At 46.4% G+C, this 15,797-nt stretch overlaps 2 protein-coding genes across 2 annotated transcripts in view; one reads left to right on the top strand and one right to left on the bottom strand.

The window, feature by feature from the left end:
- The window catches only part of SYN3 (synapsin III), a 432,411-nt gene that overhangs the window by 122,179 nt on the left and 294,435 nt on the right, over positions 1–15,797 (top strand). Inside the window, exons 5-6 of the mRNA XM_019952355.3 lie at positions 2,595–2,751; positions 6,017–6,106. Of these exons, the coding sequence (XP_019807914.1) occupies positions 2,595–2,751; positions 6,017–6,106 (247 nt within the window). The remainder of the gene's footprint in view (positions 1–2,594; positions 2,752–6,016; positions 6,107–15,797) is intronic.
- Positions 7,984–15,797, bottom strand: part of TIMP3 (TIMP metallopeptidase inhibitor 3) — a 57,110-nt gene continuing 49,296 nt past the window's right edge. Inside the window, exons 3-5 of the mRNA XM_004317932.4 lie at positions 13,838–13,949; positions 13,015–13,136; positions 7,984–11,907 (exon numbers count right to left, since the gene is read on the bottom strand). Coding sequence (XP_004317980.1) covers positions 11,710–11,907; positions 13,015–13,136; positions 13,838–13,949 — 432 coding nt within the window. The 3' untranslated portion in view covers positions 7,984–11,709. The remainder of the gene's footprint in view (positions 11,908–13,014; positions 13,137–13,837; positions 13,950–15,797) is intronic.

Here is a 15,797-nt window from a genome sequence, read left to right on the forward strand (position 1 = left end):
CATCAAAGCAGAGAGAGAAATCAAAAGGAAAAGACTCAGGGGGAATGGAAAATGTGTTTCCATATTTTCTTAAGATTCACAGCCATAAAATAAAAGGCAAGCAACTAGTAAAAACATTACTGAGTGTGACAGATGAAGGGCAGCCTCCCTAACACAGAGCTCACATCAATGAGGAAACAGGGAGGCCCCATTTCTTTTTTAATGGGGAAAAATGTGAGGAAACTTTCACAGAAAAGAAAAGGCATATGGTTAATAAAAGTACTCGATCTCACTAAAATCAGAAAAATGAGAACTAAAACAGCAGTGGGGTGCAGAGTATCTTTTGGGGGAAATGGTTTATAAATTGAAAAATGTATTTTTTAAAGACCGCTGTGCTGGTGAGCCTGCGGTGAGGAGCTTGCTGTCAGGTGCTGTGGTGCTGTGCGCCTTTAAAAAGGGGTACTCTTTTGAGCACCTTTAAAAAAGTTCATACCCTTTAACCCAATGATCCCACTTCACAGACTCTATCTTAAGGAAATAGTTTTAAATGAAGAGGTTGATTTGTGTACAAAGATGTGCATGTGTGAAATATTGGAAAGAGGCTACTTGATAATAATGATTGGCTTAATATGGTGTATCCATTTGGTGCACTATTATTAGGTAGCCATTAGAAATGATATTTTTGAAGATATTTTGGTAGGGAAAATATACTGCGATATGTGGAAAATAGCAAAATCATAATTAACAGAAAACAGGAAGTCAATTATGAGTGTGAATGCATATTATATATATGAAAATAGGTTAGTGGATCATAATGTACATATAAGGAAACACATAGAAAGGTTATTAGAATTTTCTCTGAGTGGAGAATTACAGGTAATTTTGTTTACTTCTTTGTGTTTTCCAAGGGTGTTTTTTCTCTTTTTCCACAATGAACATATATTATTTTAAAAATCAGATAAATGTAGAAAATGGTTGTCTTACAAGTCAGTGCTCCCTTTGGTCCTCAGATTCCTGTGAGAGACACACACACCCCTTCATCCCGCCTTCCATCTCTGTTGCTGTAAGACACTGTAAAGTGGAGGGCAGAGAGCAGAAGGAAAGCAGGGAAGTGGGTGCGACCTCCTGCTGTGCCATGGTTTTGCTGAGTGACCCGGGACATGCCACTGCCCGGCGACAGGGCTCAGTTTCCGCATCTGTAAAATGCACTGGTGGAACTGGTTCACCTCTAAGAATGTAACAGGACTGTAGGCATAGCAGGTCCCAAGCTTCTAGCCCAACGCCAACCCTAACCACAGTGACATCACTGACTGCTTCCACGAGCAAATGCCACCCACACCCAGATGTCACCGTCCACGTGGCCGCCCTCAGGACGAGTTACAACTTAGCCGGGGAGACCCTTGCCCTTTCCTTTGGGAACAGGAGGTGATGTTTATGTACATCATTCATTCCTTCAACACGTCCTTGTTACGCGCCTGCTCCTGGGTGCCAGCCCCTGGGGGCAAGCCCCATAAGGCCCAAGCTCAGAGTGATTCAAAAAGTGTCTTCCCTGGGGGCAAGTCTTTTCCCTTTGAGAGTCATTTTAATTTATATTTGAATTATTTTAAAGAACTAAAGTTTATTTGAAGCTAAGTGTCTGACTCTAGATGAGCCAGATGGATCACACCATTTTAAGTATAAACCACCTACCTACTGTGAGTCTGATTTTCTCGTGTGACTTAGAAATGAGGAATCCAGAAACAGGTGGATCCTTGGCAGTGTGAATAAAACAACGTGTGAATCCACCTGGAGCCGTGTGATGAAAGGAAGAGCGTGTGGACTTGGAGCCAGATGACCTGAGGTCAAACGTGGCTCTCCTGCCTCCAAGCTTTGTGACTTGGGGAAGTTCACAACTTCTCTGACCTGCAGTGTTCTTATCTGTAAGGTGGAGAAATAGTCCCAACCTTACCCAGGTTTGCTTGTGAGCATTAATCAGGATCTTATTTCCAGAGAGACCTGGCAAAGAGCCTGGCATGTTCTTGGCCATCACATCAGTACTCTTGCTGCTTTCCAGAGGTTGTTACTTGAAAGGGACAAGACACCGTTGGAGATATATGAGAAGAAAACCATGTTGCACCATCGTTGAGATCCAGGGTTGTGAGGCTACACAGACCTGGCCCTGCCACTTACCTGCAGTGTGTCTTTTTGCGGAAGTGACCTGATCTTCCTGAGCCTCAGGGTGCTCATCTGTAAGATGGAGTTGATGGCAGCAATACCCACATCCCAGGGCAGTTGTGACGACTCAGTAACATGTGCATCCACCGTAGTGCCTAGTAAAATCACAGTATATTCACTGAATTGTTTGATACATTTTTTTCCAATTGCAAATGAAATAGTTGTTCAATATAGAAAATTTAGAAAACAACCTTAAAAAGGAATAGAAGAAAGTATGAATTGTTTTCAGTCCTTTTACTTTTCAGTTGCTGTGTGTTTGCATCTGAGCTTCCTCATCCATACTCCCACACCCCATCTGCATTCTGAACTGAGGCGCTATCCCCAGCAGGCTGTGGCTTGTTGCCCTGATTGTTCCATCAATGCAAGGTATGTAACACTGCTGCCGGCCCCTCTCTTGGCAGATCCTTCAAGCCGGACTTCATCCTTGTCCGCCAGCATGCCTACAGCATGGCCCTGGGTGAAGACTACCGCAGCCTGGTCATCGGCCTCCAGTATGGAGGGCTGCCTGCCGTCAACTCCCTCTACTCCGTCTACAACTTCTGCAGCAAGCCCTGGGTGGTAGGTGCTGGGCCAGGCTGACCCGGAATGAAGGGGGAGGCGTGGCTGGCCTCCCAGCCCTGAAGTGGACCCATTCCCCAGCATGGAGGCCCAGTAATAAAAGGAGTCTTTTTTTTTTTTTTTTTGCGGTATGCGGGCCTCTCACTGTTGTGGCCTCTCCCGTTGCGGAGCACAGGCTCCGGATGCGCAGGCTCAGCGGCCATAGCTCATGGGTCTAGCCGCTCCAAGGTATGTGGGATCTTCCCGGACTGGGGCACGAACCCGTGTCCCCTGCATCGGCAGGCGGACTCTCAACCACTGTGCCATCAGGGAAGCCCTAAAAGGAGTCTTTTTAAAGCAACTGAATAAACAACTTAGATCCCAAACTCCTTCTTGTAGTTATTACCTAATGATATTATATAGCATATTGTGATACAGTGTTATGTTATAATAATATTAGTGGTGAGAGGGGGTACCCTACTGCTCTTATTAATATTTGAGCATGTCATCATTTTTGTTTAAAGGTCAGCACTGTTTACTGAGCACTTAATATATACTAGAAATCTGTGCTGCCTGGTGCTCACGCTATTGCTATCATGTGAAGTGAGCATCCTTACTCTATTTTACAGAAAAGGAAGATCAGCTTTAGGGCTGTTAAGGAACTCCCCAGGGTCATGGAGCCAGGGAGGGGTGAAACCCAAACTTGAAGTCATCTCTCTTCAGTCCCTAATGCTCGATTCCTCTCCCACTTTTATTCATTAGTTTCATATTCATTCATTTGATATGCCTTTCCATCCAAATGTTACCTGTAAGAGAGACTTTTCCTAAAATATCACCCCATCACTCCCCAAATACTCTCAAATTTCTTACCCTGCTTTATTTTTTCCCCAAATACTTATCTCCACCTAGAATGATATGTTTATTCATTCATCTGTATTATCCAGCTCCCCTACTTGAAATAATCTATTCATGCAACAAACAGAGCACCTACTATGTTCCAGGGACTGTTCTAAGTTCTAGGAACATGGCAGTGAGCAAATCAGACCAAAATCCCCAGATCTTACATTGTAGTGAGCAGGGGCACATGAAGTATGTAAATAGACATGCCAAATATTTAATATGACATGATAAGTGTCAAGGGGAAAACAAAGCAGAGAAGGGGAAGAGGAAATGTAGAGGTTGGGGGGTATGTAGGATGTGCTCTATGAAGCTCTTAGCCATCTCATCTCTTCTTTTCTTGTCTCTCTGCATGGTCTCCTGGTGGTAGGGCAGTGGTTGAGAACATGGGCTCTGGAGCCAGACTGCCTAGGTCCAGGCTTTTCCATTTATGAGCTGATTAGCGTTGTGCAACTTGCTTGATCTCTCTGAGTTTATTTTCCATATTTGTAAAAGGATGATAAGAATAGGGCCCTCCTGGTAGGGTTATGACTTAATACATGTAAAGTACTTAGAATGGTGGGTGGCATTAAGTACATACTCAAAAAATGGTAACAACTATTATTGTCCCTAGTATTAGGAATGAGGTCTCTGCAGAGCTGGCACTCAGTATTTATTGAATGCATACATGCATTACTTTAATAGATATAGATAGTCTTTAACCACTGTTACCAAGGCTTTGGTCTCCTTCTCATTCTTCCCTAACCAAGCTTTTAGGCCTGCAACATCCCAGAAAGGTCCTAGGTAGTATTAGTTCACCTTCCTTGTTTTCCCACATAGTCATGGTCATGGTAGCAACTACCATTTATTAGCACTAACTGCACTCTGAGCCCTTCACATGCATATTATATTTAATCCTTGAACCACCCTGATAGTAGGTGTTTCTAATATCTCCATTGTACAGATGAGGAAACTGAGGATCATGCAGCCAGTAGGAGGTAGTGAAGCTGGGCATATCCAAAACTCCTGCTTGATTATGGAATTACTCTCCTTCTCTGGACTTCAGTTTCCTTATCTGTAGAATGAGGGACCCTCCCATCATTTTCCATATTTCTGAGATCCCTCGAGCCCACTAAACTGACACCGTGTTGCACCACAGCTGCAGGTTACAGCCCAAGAATCTACAGACCAATCCTGGCCTGATGCCAAAAGTTCCTAAGTTACCTGTTCTTTCTTTGTGAGCTCTTAGTGTTGAGTTACCCCAAAGTAAGTTTGGCACAAGACTTAGCTCCTCTTCTAGCCATTGGGCATCCACGTTAGGCCACACATTGCAGCATATTTCTTCTTCGTGATCAGCGTCTACCTTTCTCTTCCCTGCTTTTGTTCACCAGCAGCTCCCCTTTGCCTTCTGGGTGAATTCCCAGCTCTTTGTCTGGCCTCTAAGGCTCCTGGTGGTCTGTAATGGATCACTCTCCAGCCTCCTCTCTCACTGTCCCTTGCACCCAAGGCCACAGCCATGGCAACCACTGAGTGTCTCCAGCACACAGTTGTTTCACTGCACACCTGGAGTGCCCTCTTCCTTCTCTTATGTCATCTGCTCCAGGGAGTCATCCTCACCCCCACTCTGTCCCTCTTCCAGGTCCCATAACCCCCTCGCTTCCCTCCAGCAAGACATTATTATCCCAACCATCTGCCCACAGGCAGTCTTTCCTCCAGGCCTGGTCTACGTGTTCAGTGTGTTGCCCCAATATTAAGGCACAGTGCTGGGCACAGAATGAACTCCCAGGGTGCTGAGTAGGGTGGGTGATAGAGGAGACTATAAGTCTGAGGTCTGCTTTTCAGGAGCTTATCCACTAGCTCTGGAGACAGTAACTATCTCCATGGCAAAACTAGGAAGCGCTGAAGCAGGGGGAGCACAGTGTGGAAGGGATGCAGCTTGTGCTGTTGGAAATGAGTGGGGTTTCTAAAAGCAGAGAAAATACTTACTACTAACATAGCCAACATTCAGGTGTACCTATGGAGCAGGGCTTGCTTTTAATACACTGTATATTTAATCCTTACAACAATCCTGTCAGGTTGGATCTCTTGTTTTCTCCATTTACAAATGAGGAAACTGAAGCTCAGAAATCTGAAATGACTTTCAAGGTTACACAGCTAGTAAGTGGTAGAGGATTTGAACCCAGAGTCTACACCATAAACTACTACACAAATGCCTCTCAAAAAAGAAGGGCATTGCAGGCAGGGAACATGGCATGAAGGTCAGCAGCTTGTGCTTGTGTGAAATGCTAAGAGTGTAGAAAATGCTTATGAAATGTGATTGAGCAGAACTTAGTGGACCTGGCAGGAATGAAGGGGTTGGTACATACTGGGTAACAACGGTTGACCAATGTTCTCTCGTATTCTTCCCTAGTTCTCTCAACTCATTAAGATCTTCCATTCCCTGGGTCCTGAGAAGTTCCCGCTTGTGGAGCAAACGTTTTTCCCCAACCATAAGCCAATGGTGAGTGCCCTTTTTTACTCTGCTTATTTTTGTGATATGGCATAAACACAGTTGTCCATGTACTTAGTCCATTTGAATGGAGGAGATGGGCTCAGGGGCTGCTCCTTGACCACCTAGGCTCTAAGGAAGAGCTGTGACATCCTATAGGAATACCTGGCTTTCCTAGGAGAAGGGTCAGGTCTCCAGGTAAAATTCAGGCAGTAGAGCAAATGACAAAGATGGACAGCATTCCTTGGGACATTGGGAATTTTCAGCAAATCAGGGGACAACTTGAGCTGGCATATTGGAACCAAAGGTTGATAATAAAGGTGAAAGATGTTTCAAAGGTTGGATGTTACCTTGAACCCTTGAGCCCTGTGCAGGACCTGGTTTCAACTCTTATTTTAATAAAAGCAGTAATATTTTGTTTGCATTGATCGTCAAAGGGCAGTTTCCTTGTGCATCCTCTTCGCATTCCAACTTTTGAATATACTCAAGGTTGTCTCTGGGAAGTGGTTGGAGCTTCCCAGAGAATTCAGAGTATGTGGGATAGCCTTCCATTCGGAATATGTGGGATAGCCTCCCATTTGGATGGTGGGAAAGGTGAACATCTTTTGGGATGAGGTGGAGAGTTCTTCATCCTGCGGCCAGAAGAAGTTGGATCAAGAGTTCTGGGCAGCTGGAAATAGGCCGTGACATGCCTGCTTTCATGGTCGGTGGTCTTGTTAAACTGGACAAAGGAATGCAGGGCCATGGCCCCATGCATGCCTTGCAAGGAATGTGAGTCTTGGGGAACAAGAGAGTTAATAGGGTATTCAGTAATCTCAGCTGAGGATGATGCTGTGCTTGTAGAATCCCAAGCTTAGGCTGCTGAGCTTGACAATCCTGTTTGGAGACACTGATAGGTGTCTCCAGGTAGGGGACAGTCTAACCAGGCAGAAACATTTCTCATTGATTATCTTTCCCTTGTGTGTGATGCAGTGAGAGGAGTCATAGAATCCAGGATGTACTGGTTGGAATGAGAAGGGCATGTGCAACCCAGCATATTCCAACTAAGTGAGAACACCGTGGAGAAAATGCAGGGTTTATCCTCAAACCAGCCTGAGTTTGAATCCCAGTTCTGCCTACTTACTAGGTCTTGGGTCTCTGTGAGCCTCAGCTTCCTCAGCCAAAAACCATGGATGACAGTGGAACTACCTCATTGGGTTGTTGAGATTTAATGTGATCATGTGTATAGGGTGCTGTGCTTGGCATATGATAGGTGCTCAAAATAGAGTAGCTTTAAAATAGGGGCAGAGCCATACCCTGGAACACTGTCAACAATGGGATGAAAGTTGGGTGAGGGGTCTGCAGCCAGCCCAGCCCATTGAGGGTGACAGGCCCAGCTGTAAGTTCTGGGAGGCGTTGGCTGGCTGTAGTGAGTTCCTGGCATTCCCAACTAGGCCAAGCCCTACTCGGAATTTCAGGCAGGCATTTGGCATCAAGGACTGCTGTTTGAGCCTCCCCCTCCCCCTCCCACTTCCACCAGGCTGAGATTCTTAGGAAGATTCCTTCCCACCAGGGAAGGCCAAGTCAGGGGCCCAGTCTGGGAATACCTGTACCACTAATAGGCAATTCGATATTGATCCAGATTCCATAGAACTAGGGAGAACCCTGGCCATAGAATCAGGGAGCAAGGTCAGGGCTGGATTAGCAGCCAGGAGGAAAGCTAAGATGCTGCTCCTGAAAATGCACCTGACTGGGGCAGGTGGGTCCACGCTGTAGAAGTGAGCGGAGGGAGGGGAGTGGGCACAGACCAGGAGCCAAAGCAGGCAGGACCTGGCTTCCAAAGCCCTCTGTGATCCCTATAACCCACAATGGCAGTCAGGACACAAGGAGACAAGAGACTCTATCAGGTGTGTGATAGAAATAAAACCACTTTACTGTTTAGAATAAAGGACACACTATAAAAAGTGAACATTATGCAACATTACAAGACAATATACATTCACGGCATATAAAATTCATAAATAACATGGAGGAAAACTGTAAACAGTGCTACAAAATTTAGCAACAAATACATTCCTTCCAGACAGGGTTTTCTCTGGTTGGTTTCTCTCCATCACTTCTGGGTCTCAGGACAGCAGACCGGCTAAGGAGGAAGGTGGGGGTCATGGGAGAATTTACGAAGCCCCTCCCCTTGGAGTATGAGCCCTCCTCGTGTCTCCCAAGAGCCAATTTGGAAGCTGTTGGTATCTGTCTCCCCAGCACTCCCCCATTTTGTTTTGCTTTTGCTGTCAGAATTTAAGTGTTTTTCTTGTGTAAAACTATTTTAGTGATATTTTTACTTTGGCAGCCAGGAGCCAAACACTTGGGTGTCATTTTTGGTTAATCCATATTGTTGATCATTGAGCATATGATGAAGGGCAGAGGCGGGGGGGGGAGGGTATTGTCTCCTGGGGACCACAGTTCCTATGAGACAGCTGTTCCAATAAGTCATTTGTTTAATTGCTCAAGAACCATGGTATGAAAAATGGTGCTCATGGGCTGTAGCTTGATTGCCATGATGTAGGGTCTGGGGCTGGGTAAGGCTAAAGCACAGGAGTCTCCCAGTATTATCTACCCTGGCCAGATGGAGCACTGGCCTGAAAGGTGAGAGCCTGGGTGTGGTGCTTTTGGATAGGGAGACAGAAGAGATGGCCAGAGGAGGCCAAGAGAGCTTGGAATCACAGGTCCCACAGCCCTGGATTTTTAGGAGAAATCGTGGCTTCCCAATGGGGTGGACAAACGGAGTAGAGGGAGAAGGGAATGGGAATGACCAGCAGACTGCCCAGGGCCAGGTGCCTCAGAGCAAGGATGTGAATGTACTTGCTATTTTTTCTCTCTTCCCTCCTAGTCCAGAAAGCCACGAGGATGCCGATAGGGAGGAGTCTGGAGGAGTCTCTAGTGCTAGTTCCTTCTAGTTTCCCCAATTCGCCAGTCTAGCTGCCTGCGCAGTAGAAGTATTTACCCTCCGTTCCACTGTAGAATTTGATTCAGGAAAATGGCGGCGTGTGGGTTTTGTTTTTTTTTCTTTTTCCTCTTAAACACAATGTACACATATTACAGCCTACACATGACATAAGATTTAGCAAAATAAAACGTTCACGATATGAATGAAATACAGAAGTGTCTCAGCTACATAAATGACTTTAAATTATACAGTAAGTGAACAAGTGAAATAAACAAAGCTATAGCTTATAGAAAGCTCAAAAACCGCCCTCTGACATCACTCTGCAAAGGACCCTTCTTTGCTCAGGACCTGCTGTTTTCCTTGCCAGGGCCTGGCAGATGGGACTGTGGTTCCACCAACTTTTCAGAGGGAAACTTCAGGTGACACATGCTCAGGCCTCACCTCAAGCCCCTCCTTGTGTGAGTGGAGATGACCCCACCAGGGACCAAGAATAGCCAGATGCCTCATGGAGGTCACACTAATGCCCAATTGTGGGAGGGCACTTGTGCAGGTTGGGTTAGGGGTTCCACCTTATAGGACTTTGAGGTCCAAATAAAGAAAATCTTAAAACACCAAGTCTGGGGCTCACCCCTTAAAAACCACTGGCCTGCTGACCTCAGCTTCTCCTGCTCACGCTGCCCCATTGAGAGAGCAAAGCACCACCCCCCCCACCTGCCCCCCCCCACCCCCATTTCCTGTATGCCAGATGTCATAACCACAAGGTGAAAGGTAGGTAATGAAATCAATCCCAAGGAAACCGGATGCCTGTACTGCCTTCCTGCACCGGGGTCCTGCCAAACACCTTGCCTGGGCATTTGCATTTGTGTGCGAGACATTACAATGTATTGTCTGCTTCTTTTTTTTTTTTTCTCCTGTTTCAGTTGGCAGCTCTGTTTCCTAAAGTGGAATGAACTGAAGATACAAATACTAATACGGGATAAATACCCATAATCTGAAAAAAGAGACAGAGCAATCATGTTAAATGTAACCATCCTACCATCCCCAATTCTGTAAAATATACATTATCACCTACTCTTGGCATCTCACTTTCAACACTAAAACTTAAAATAATTTTATTTAATCAGAGAATTTATATTATAGTTTTACTTCAAAAAACACAACAAAAACCCTACAGCTGATTGCAGAGTAAGGCTTTCCCAATGACCACCAATTTTAACTTTATGAGCTGAGGACCTCAGGAGGTGGCATTCACCCACCAGTAAGCTGGAGGAAGAGGAGCAAGTTGTCCCCAAACCCAGGAAAGGTGGCCATCTAGCCAAGGCAGGGCACTGCAGCTTTCCTTCCTGTGCCCAGGCCCCTGACCCACATTCACTCTCATCTCCCATCTGAGCCAAGCCAGTAAGGCAGTTAAACGAAGGCCCCAAACATGAAGCAGGAGAAAAGGAGAGGGACAGAGGTCAGAAGACCCCAATTAGAGGAATGCTGAGGGTGCTCAGAATTTCAAATTTTAATTAAAATGAAAAAAAAAAAAGGTCAACTTGGAATGTCATGATTTTCTTTAAACAAGCAACAACAACAAAATAGAAGAGATTAAACTATTGGTGTATTTAACAGCATTGAACAGAATTCTGTGTCCTGTAAAAAATTAGCTTATGTCCCCATGTGGGTATATGCAAATGTGTATGCAAACACATCCCCCTAGGTGAGATAAATGCTACTTTGGAAATAGTATTCTCTACCCATATCTACTGGTTCTATATCTGTGGATAGTGTACTGTGTTTGTATCTCTCCAATTTACATGAAGGCAAGCTCCTGGCCAAATCTACTAAAGAGTTTTCCAGGAGGAAATCTTGTGGGAGGCAGGGAGAGGAAAGACATTCATCTCAGTCTTTCACCTGAGCTTTTGTCCAAGGCAGGCAAATTGCCTCCTGACCTCAGGCAGATGTTTAAGTCTTCACCAACTAAGAAAGTTCTGTTATTCTGGCCTGGCTGCTTGCTCGAGACTCAGAAACATCTGGTCAACCCAAGCATCGTTGGGCTGAGGAATTGTGTGTGTACTGCATCATCCAGACCCTCTTGCAGTTTCTTCCTCCCCTCCCTCACTCTCACGTGCAGACACAGACAGACATAGTCTGGTGGGGACATGCAGTAGCATCTCCTTGGTGTATAAGATCTTCTGCGTACCTTGAGTCTATCTGCTTGCTGCCCTTGACTGATTTGAAACAGTTGGCTTTTCAGCAGCTTCCTTGTCTGTGTCCTTTATGTACTGGGGAAGGGGGAAGAGAAGGGCAAAGGGAGGAGGGTCTGGGAGATGGTGAGATGGGGAAGAAGAAAGAGGGGTAGGTATTACAATGCCCAAATTGGGTAGTTTTTCAATTTTTGTTTTCCTAAAAAAATATAGATTATATCATCACAAAGAAGAATATACATTCCTCATTCTTTCCGGCATGGCACCAAAAATTTCCAGGTGGAAATGGGTGATGTCAAAACCAAAAAGAAAGGGAAGGGTGGGGCCAGGAGGATGGTTCCAAATAAACTCCATATGACAGCATAGCTTTTCCTTTAAGTGTTCGAAGTGCTAAATTTGCAAGAAAACAGGCACTAATTTCATTGTCATCATCTGGGAAGAGTTAGTGTCCAAGGGAAGCTCAGTGGGAAAGGAGGGAAGTGAGTTGGGGCAGGGTCTGGCACTCAGGGGTCTGTGGCATTGATGATGCTTTTGTCCGGGGGGGCCCATCCTCGGTACCAGCTGCAGTAGCCACCCTTCTGCCGGATGCAGGCATAGTGTTTGGACTGGTAGCCAGGGTAGCCAAAATTGGAGAGCATGTCGGTCCAGAGACACTCGTTCTTGGAGGTCACAAAGCAAGGCAGGTAGTAGCAGGATTTGATCTGCAGTGAGATAACAACCAAAGGTTGGTGGAGCCTGCTGTGGTGGACCTAGGCCTGATGCTTGCCTGAGACTGGATTCAGAACTTGGGACCACTGCAGGTGGAGCCCAGCCACATCACTCCCTTAGTGAAAATAATATAAATAACACTCACCAATACTTATTGAGCACCTACTGTGTACCAGACATTCTGCTAAGTGCTTCTATATTATTCTCTTTAATTCTCATAACAGATTTATCTCCCTTTTACAAAGAATAGAGCCTCAGAGAGGTTAAGTAACTTGCCCCAGGTCACACAGCCAGAAAGTGGTAGAATTAGACATTTGGGAGTGCTTTCCCTCTCAAATGGTAACAGGCAAAGGCGGGAGCTCTCAGCTGTTGTAGGGAATTGAGAAATTAGAAAGATTAAAGCATACACTGTAGAGTCCAGCTGCCCTAGGCTAGAAATCAGACTTAGTGAGCTGTGTGACTTAGGGCTAGCTACTTAAGCTCTCTAGGTCTCTGTTTCCTCCTCTGCAAAATGGGGACAATTAAAACTGTACTAGTCATAATCACTATTGTCCCATTTGGCAGAGTTGTTGTGAGAATTAACTGAGAGAATGGCCTAACTGCCTCCCACAGCAGCAAGGCTGTGTGCCCTGACCCTGTGCTTGGGTCAAGGAGTTGGGCCAGGTTGAAGAGTGACCCTCTGCAGCAAGTGGTATCAGCAGTCCTGCGCCAGCTTGCCCACCTGGGGCGGGGGCCACCAGTGCGTCAGCTGCCTAGGTGAACCCACTTGGGGCTGCTGGGCAGGACCTGCCAACGTAAGGATCCTGTACCTGCCACAACCTTGAGCCACGGGAGGGGCCAAGGATGCTGAAGAGCCCTCATGCCCTGGCAGCTGCCAAGTGGGCAGCACATATTACAGCAGAAAGTCATTCTTTCCTCGCCTTCTTCACTGCTCAGCCTGGTGCAACATTCCTCACCACTCCTTCTCGGACCTGCCCCTCTGCTCAGGCCTGACATGCACACCCTTCCCAGCCTCACGGCCCAGTGCCCAGTACTGTAGGAGCTGATGTTTCTGGGGCTGCGAGCCAGCACCTCCCCTGCCTGCTCTCCCTGGGGCTTACCTTGCAATTACAACCCAGATGATATCGATAGTTCAACCCCTTGCGCTGGGAGAGGGTGAGCTGGTCCCACCTCTCCACGAAGTTACACAGTCCTGTGTACATCTTGCCATCATAGACACGGCCTAGAGGAGGAGAGGGACAACAAGCGGGGGTTATTTTGTCCAGAACCCAGCCAGAAGAGGAAGAATTCATACCTACTGAGTAACCCCCTTAGGCCAGGAACTGTGCTACGTACTCTTCAGTCCCATGGTTTTATTTCATCCTCCCCAACACCTTTTAGGATGAGTTGTATTCCCATTTTCCAAATACAGAAAATTAAGTTCAGAGAGGTTAAGCGATTTGCAGAAGGTCCCAAACCCAGTAAGCACTGGAGCTGGGGCCAGAGACCAACTATTCTCTTCCCGTGTCAATGGCTTTTTGATCTTGCTTTTGTTTTTTCCTTTCTACGTTGACTGCCTAAAGGTGGATAAGTTTCAAAGACAGACCTAATAGGTTGTCCTAAGATGTGGAGAGCAATAGGTACTAGCAATTTCTTTTCATTTACAGTAAAGCTGAGAAATTGCAAAACCAGGCAAAACTAGGTTTCCTCCCCAGAGTCAGTGGTGGAGCGGAGACTAAAATCCAGCCTCACTGTAGGAACTTCAAGCTCCCACCACTGGTCAAGCAAGATGGACTCAACACTAGATATTCCTTATAAGTCAGTGGGCTCATCGCCAAAGTCCTGAGAACACTGCTGGGTCTACCATTCCTTCTCCATCCTCTAAAGTGAAGGAACAGTGGACCTTGGCCAAACCCTGGCCTAGATGCTGGATTTGGCCATTACCTGTCAGCAGGTACTGGTACTTGTTGACCTCTAGCTTAAGGCCACAGAGACTTTCGGAAGCTTCTGTGTGGATGTACTGCACGTGGGGCATCTTGGTGAAGCCTCGGTACATCTGTGGGCAGAAGGAATATCATGAGAGGGGGACCAGGGCTCAGAACACATGCTGTCATTTGGGCTGTGGGATCGGATTCCCCTAATAGGCCACTGTGTGGCCGGTCACTGACCTACCCACCCCAGGGTCTTCACTTCAGAGACGAGGCCACCTGCTCCTCACTTGTCTGAGCCATGGGTGGTGCCTTCCCCGAGAAGCCTTCCCATCCATCTAGTCACACCTCCCATTCCATTTTACAGATGAGGAGCCTGAGGCCTAGGCAGATTAAGTGGCTTGTCTAAGGCCACACGGTTGGCGAATAGCAGGGGTAGGCATCCAAGCAGGGGAATCTGCTCTTAACCATTATCCTATGCTGTCTCCCAGTGCAGCCTCACAAGTTCATGGCTAAGGGCCTCTGATGCAGGCAGGTGCCATTTATAGCTATCGTGCCTCCTTTGTAAGCATGCGCTCAGAGCCACTGGTGTGAATGTAACAGAGGCTGAACCCACTTGGTTATTCCAGGTCAAGTCCACGAGCATTATGTGGGCCCGGATCTGTTGAGACAACTGCTAACCATGTGAGCTGGTGGAGGTGGGAGGGGGCACCGAGGTGTTGCCGAATCCCATTATCCCCCAGTTCTCAGAGTACACAGGCCCTGGATGGCTGGTGGTCTCTAGGCTTATCCCAAGGGTTTCCAATAAGACAACGTCTCTATTTTAGTTCCTGGCATGCATAAGTAATTTACTAATGGTAATAAAAAGCCAGACATCACCTCATTGGTGTCTCATCTAAGTGCCTCCCATTCAGTCTAATGGGCTGTTTTTCTTTCTCCCCATCTTCTTTTAAGTGGCGACTGGCTGGCGGGGGTAGGTGAGGCCCTCTGCCATCACAAAGGGTCTCTTGGACCGACAGGGTTTGGGAGCCTCTGCCTTTTTAAGGGGAGTGCTGTTCTAATTGTGTGCAACCATCGGTGCAGGTGCTTTTAATTTACCTGGCCTCCCTTCTTAACCCTCTTTTCCCGGGAGGCTCTCCAGATGAATGAGGAAATGCAGCCAAGAGCAGCGAGAAGTGCTGTCCTCTCAGTTTTGAGCTGTGCTCTCGGGGAGCACGGGCGTGTCCCATCCTACCCCCCACTTCCTCAGTGATGGATGGTGCCTCTCTGGCTTTAACAGGAACCATGCTTAAGGGTGCTGCTGTGTGCATGCCATCAAGTGTGGCCTCGGGAGAACGTCCCCTGTACTCACTCCCAGGCCCAACAACTTCTCACTTTGGTGTGGATGACCCTTGACTTTTTGGCAAGTGTTCCAACTCAGTACTCTCTCTAGGTCTTTCAGGCCAGCCTGTTGGAGACTCAGTTTATTCCATGTTGGTCTGTCCCCTGTATCTCTTTTCTGCTTTATGGGTAAGAATCAAGCCCCTGCCCAGTAAGAACTCAGCTTGTTGAAATCAGCTTGGCATCTCTGCTACTTTTGAATTGAAGAACCCTTTATTTTAATATGGTTTCTAGCACTTGCATATGGAGCCAAAATCTTAACACATTATAAATGACTGAGTCTGACAAATACAGAGCTGCCTTTCAGGGTCAATTCTGAAAATAATATGGTAAATGTATGGTAAAGGCAGGTTTTACTCATTTTGTTGTCTTTTCTTTATAATAATCCAGTTTGATCTAAATATTGATCCTAAAGTATCCTAAAGTATTGGTCCTAAAGTATCCTAAAGTATTATTAGGTTTGTAGTCATAGAGACCGAGAATTGGTTTGACAAACTTAGGAGGGTTATAACAGGTTTATAATGTCCTGAAATCAGAGAATCTGAGAATCTCAGAATTGGAAAGGGTGTTAATCTGATCCAGCCGATGCAATGGAA

The sequence above is a fragment of the Tursiops truncatus genome, chromosome 11 (genome assembly GCF_011762595.2).
Source record: "Tursiops truncatus isolate mTurTru1 chromosome 11, mTurTru1.mat.Y, whole genome shotgun sequence".
NCBI classification, from domain to species: domain Eukaryota; kingdom Metazoa; phylum Chordata; class Mammalia; order Artiodactyla; family Delphinidae; genus Tursiops; species Tursiops truncatus.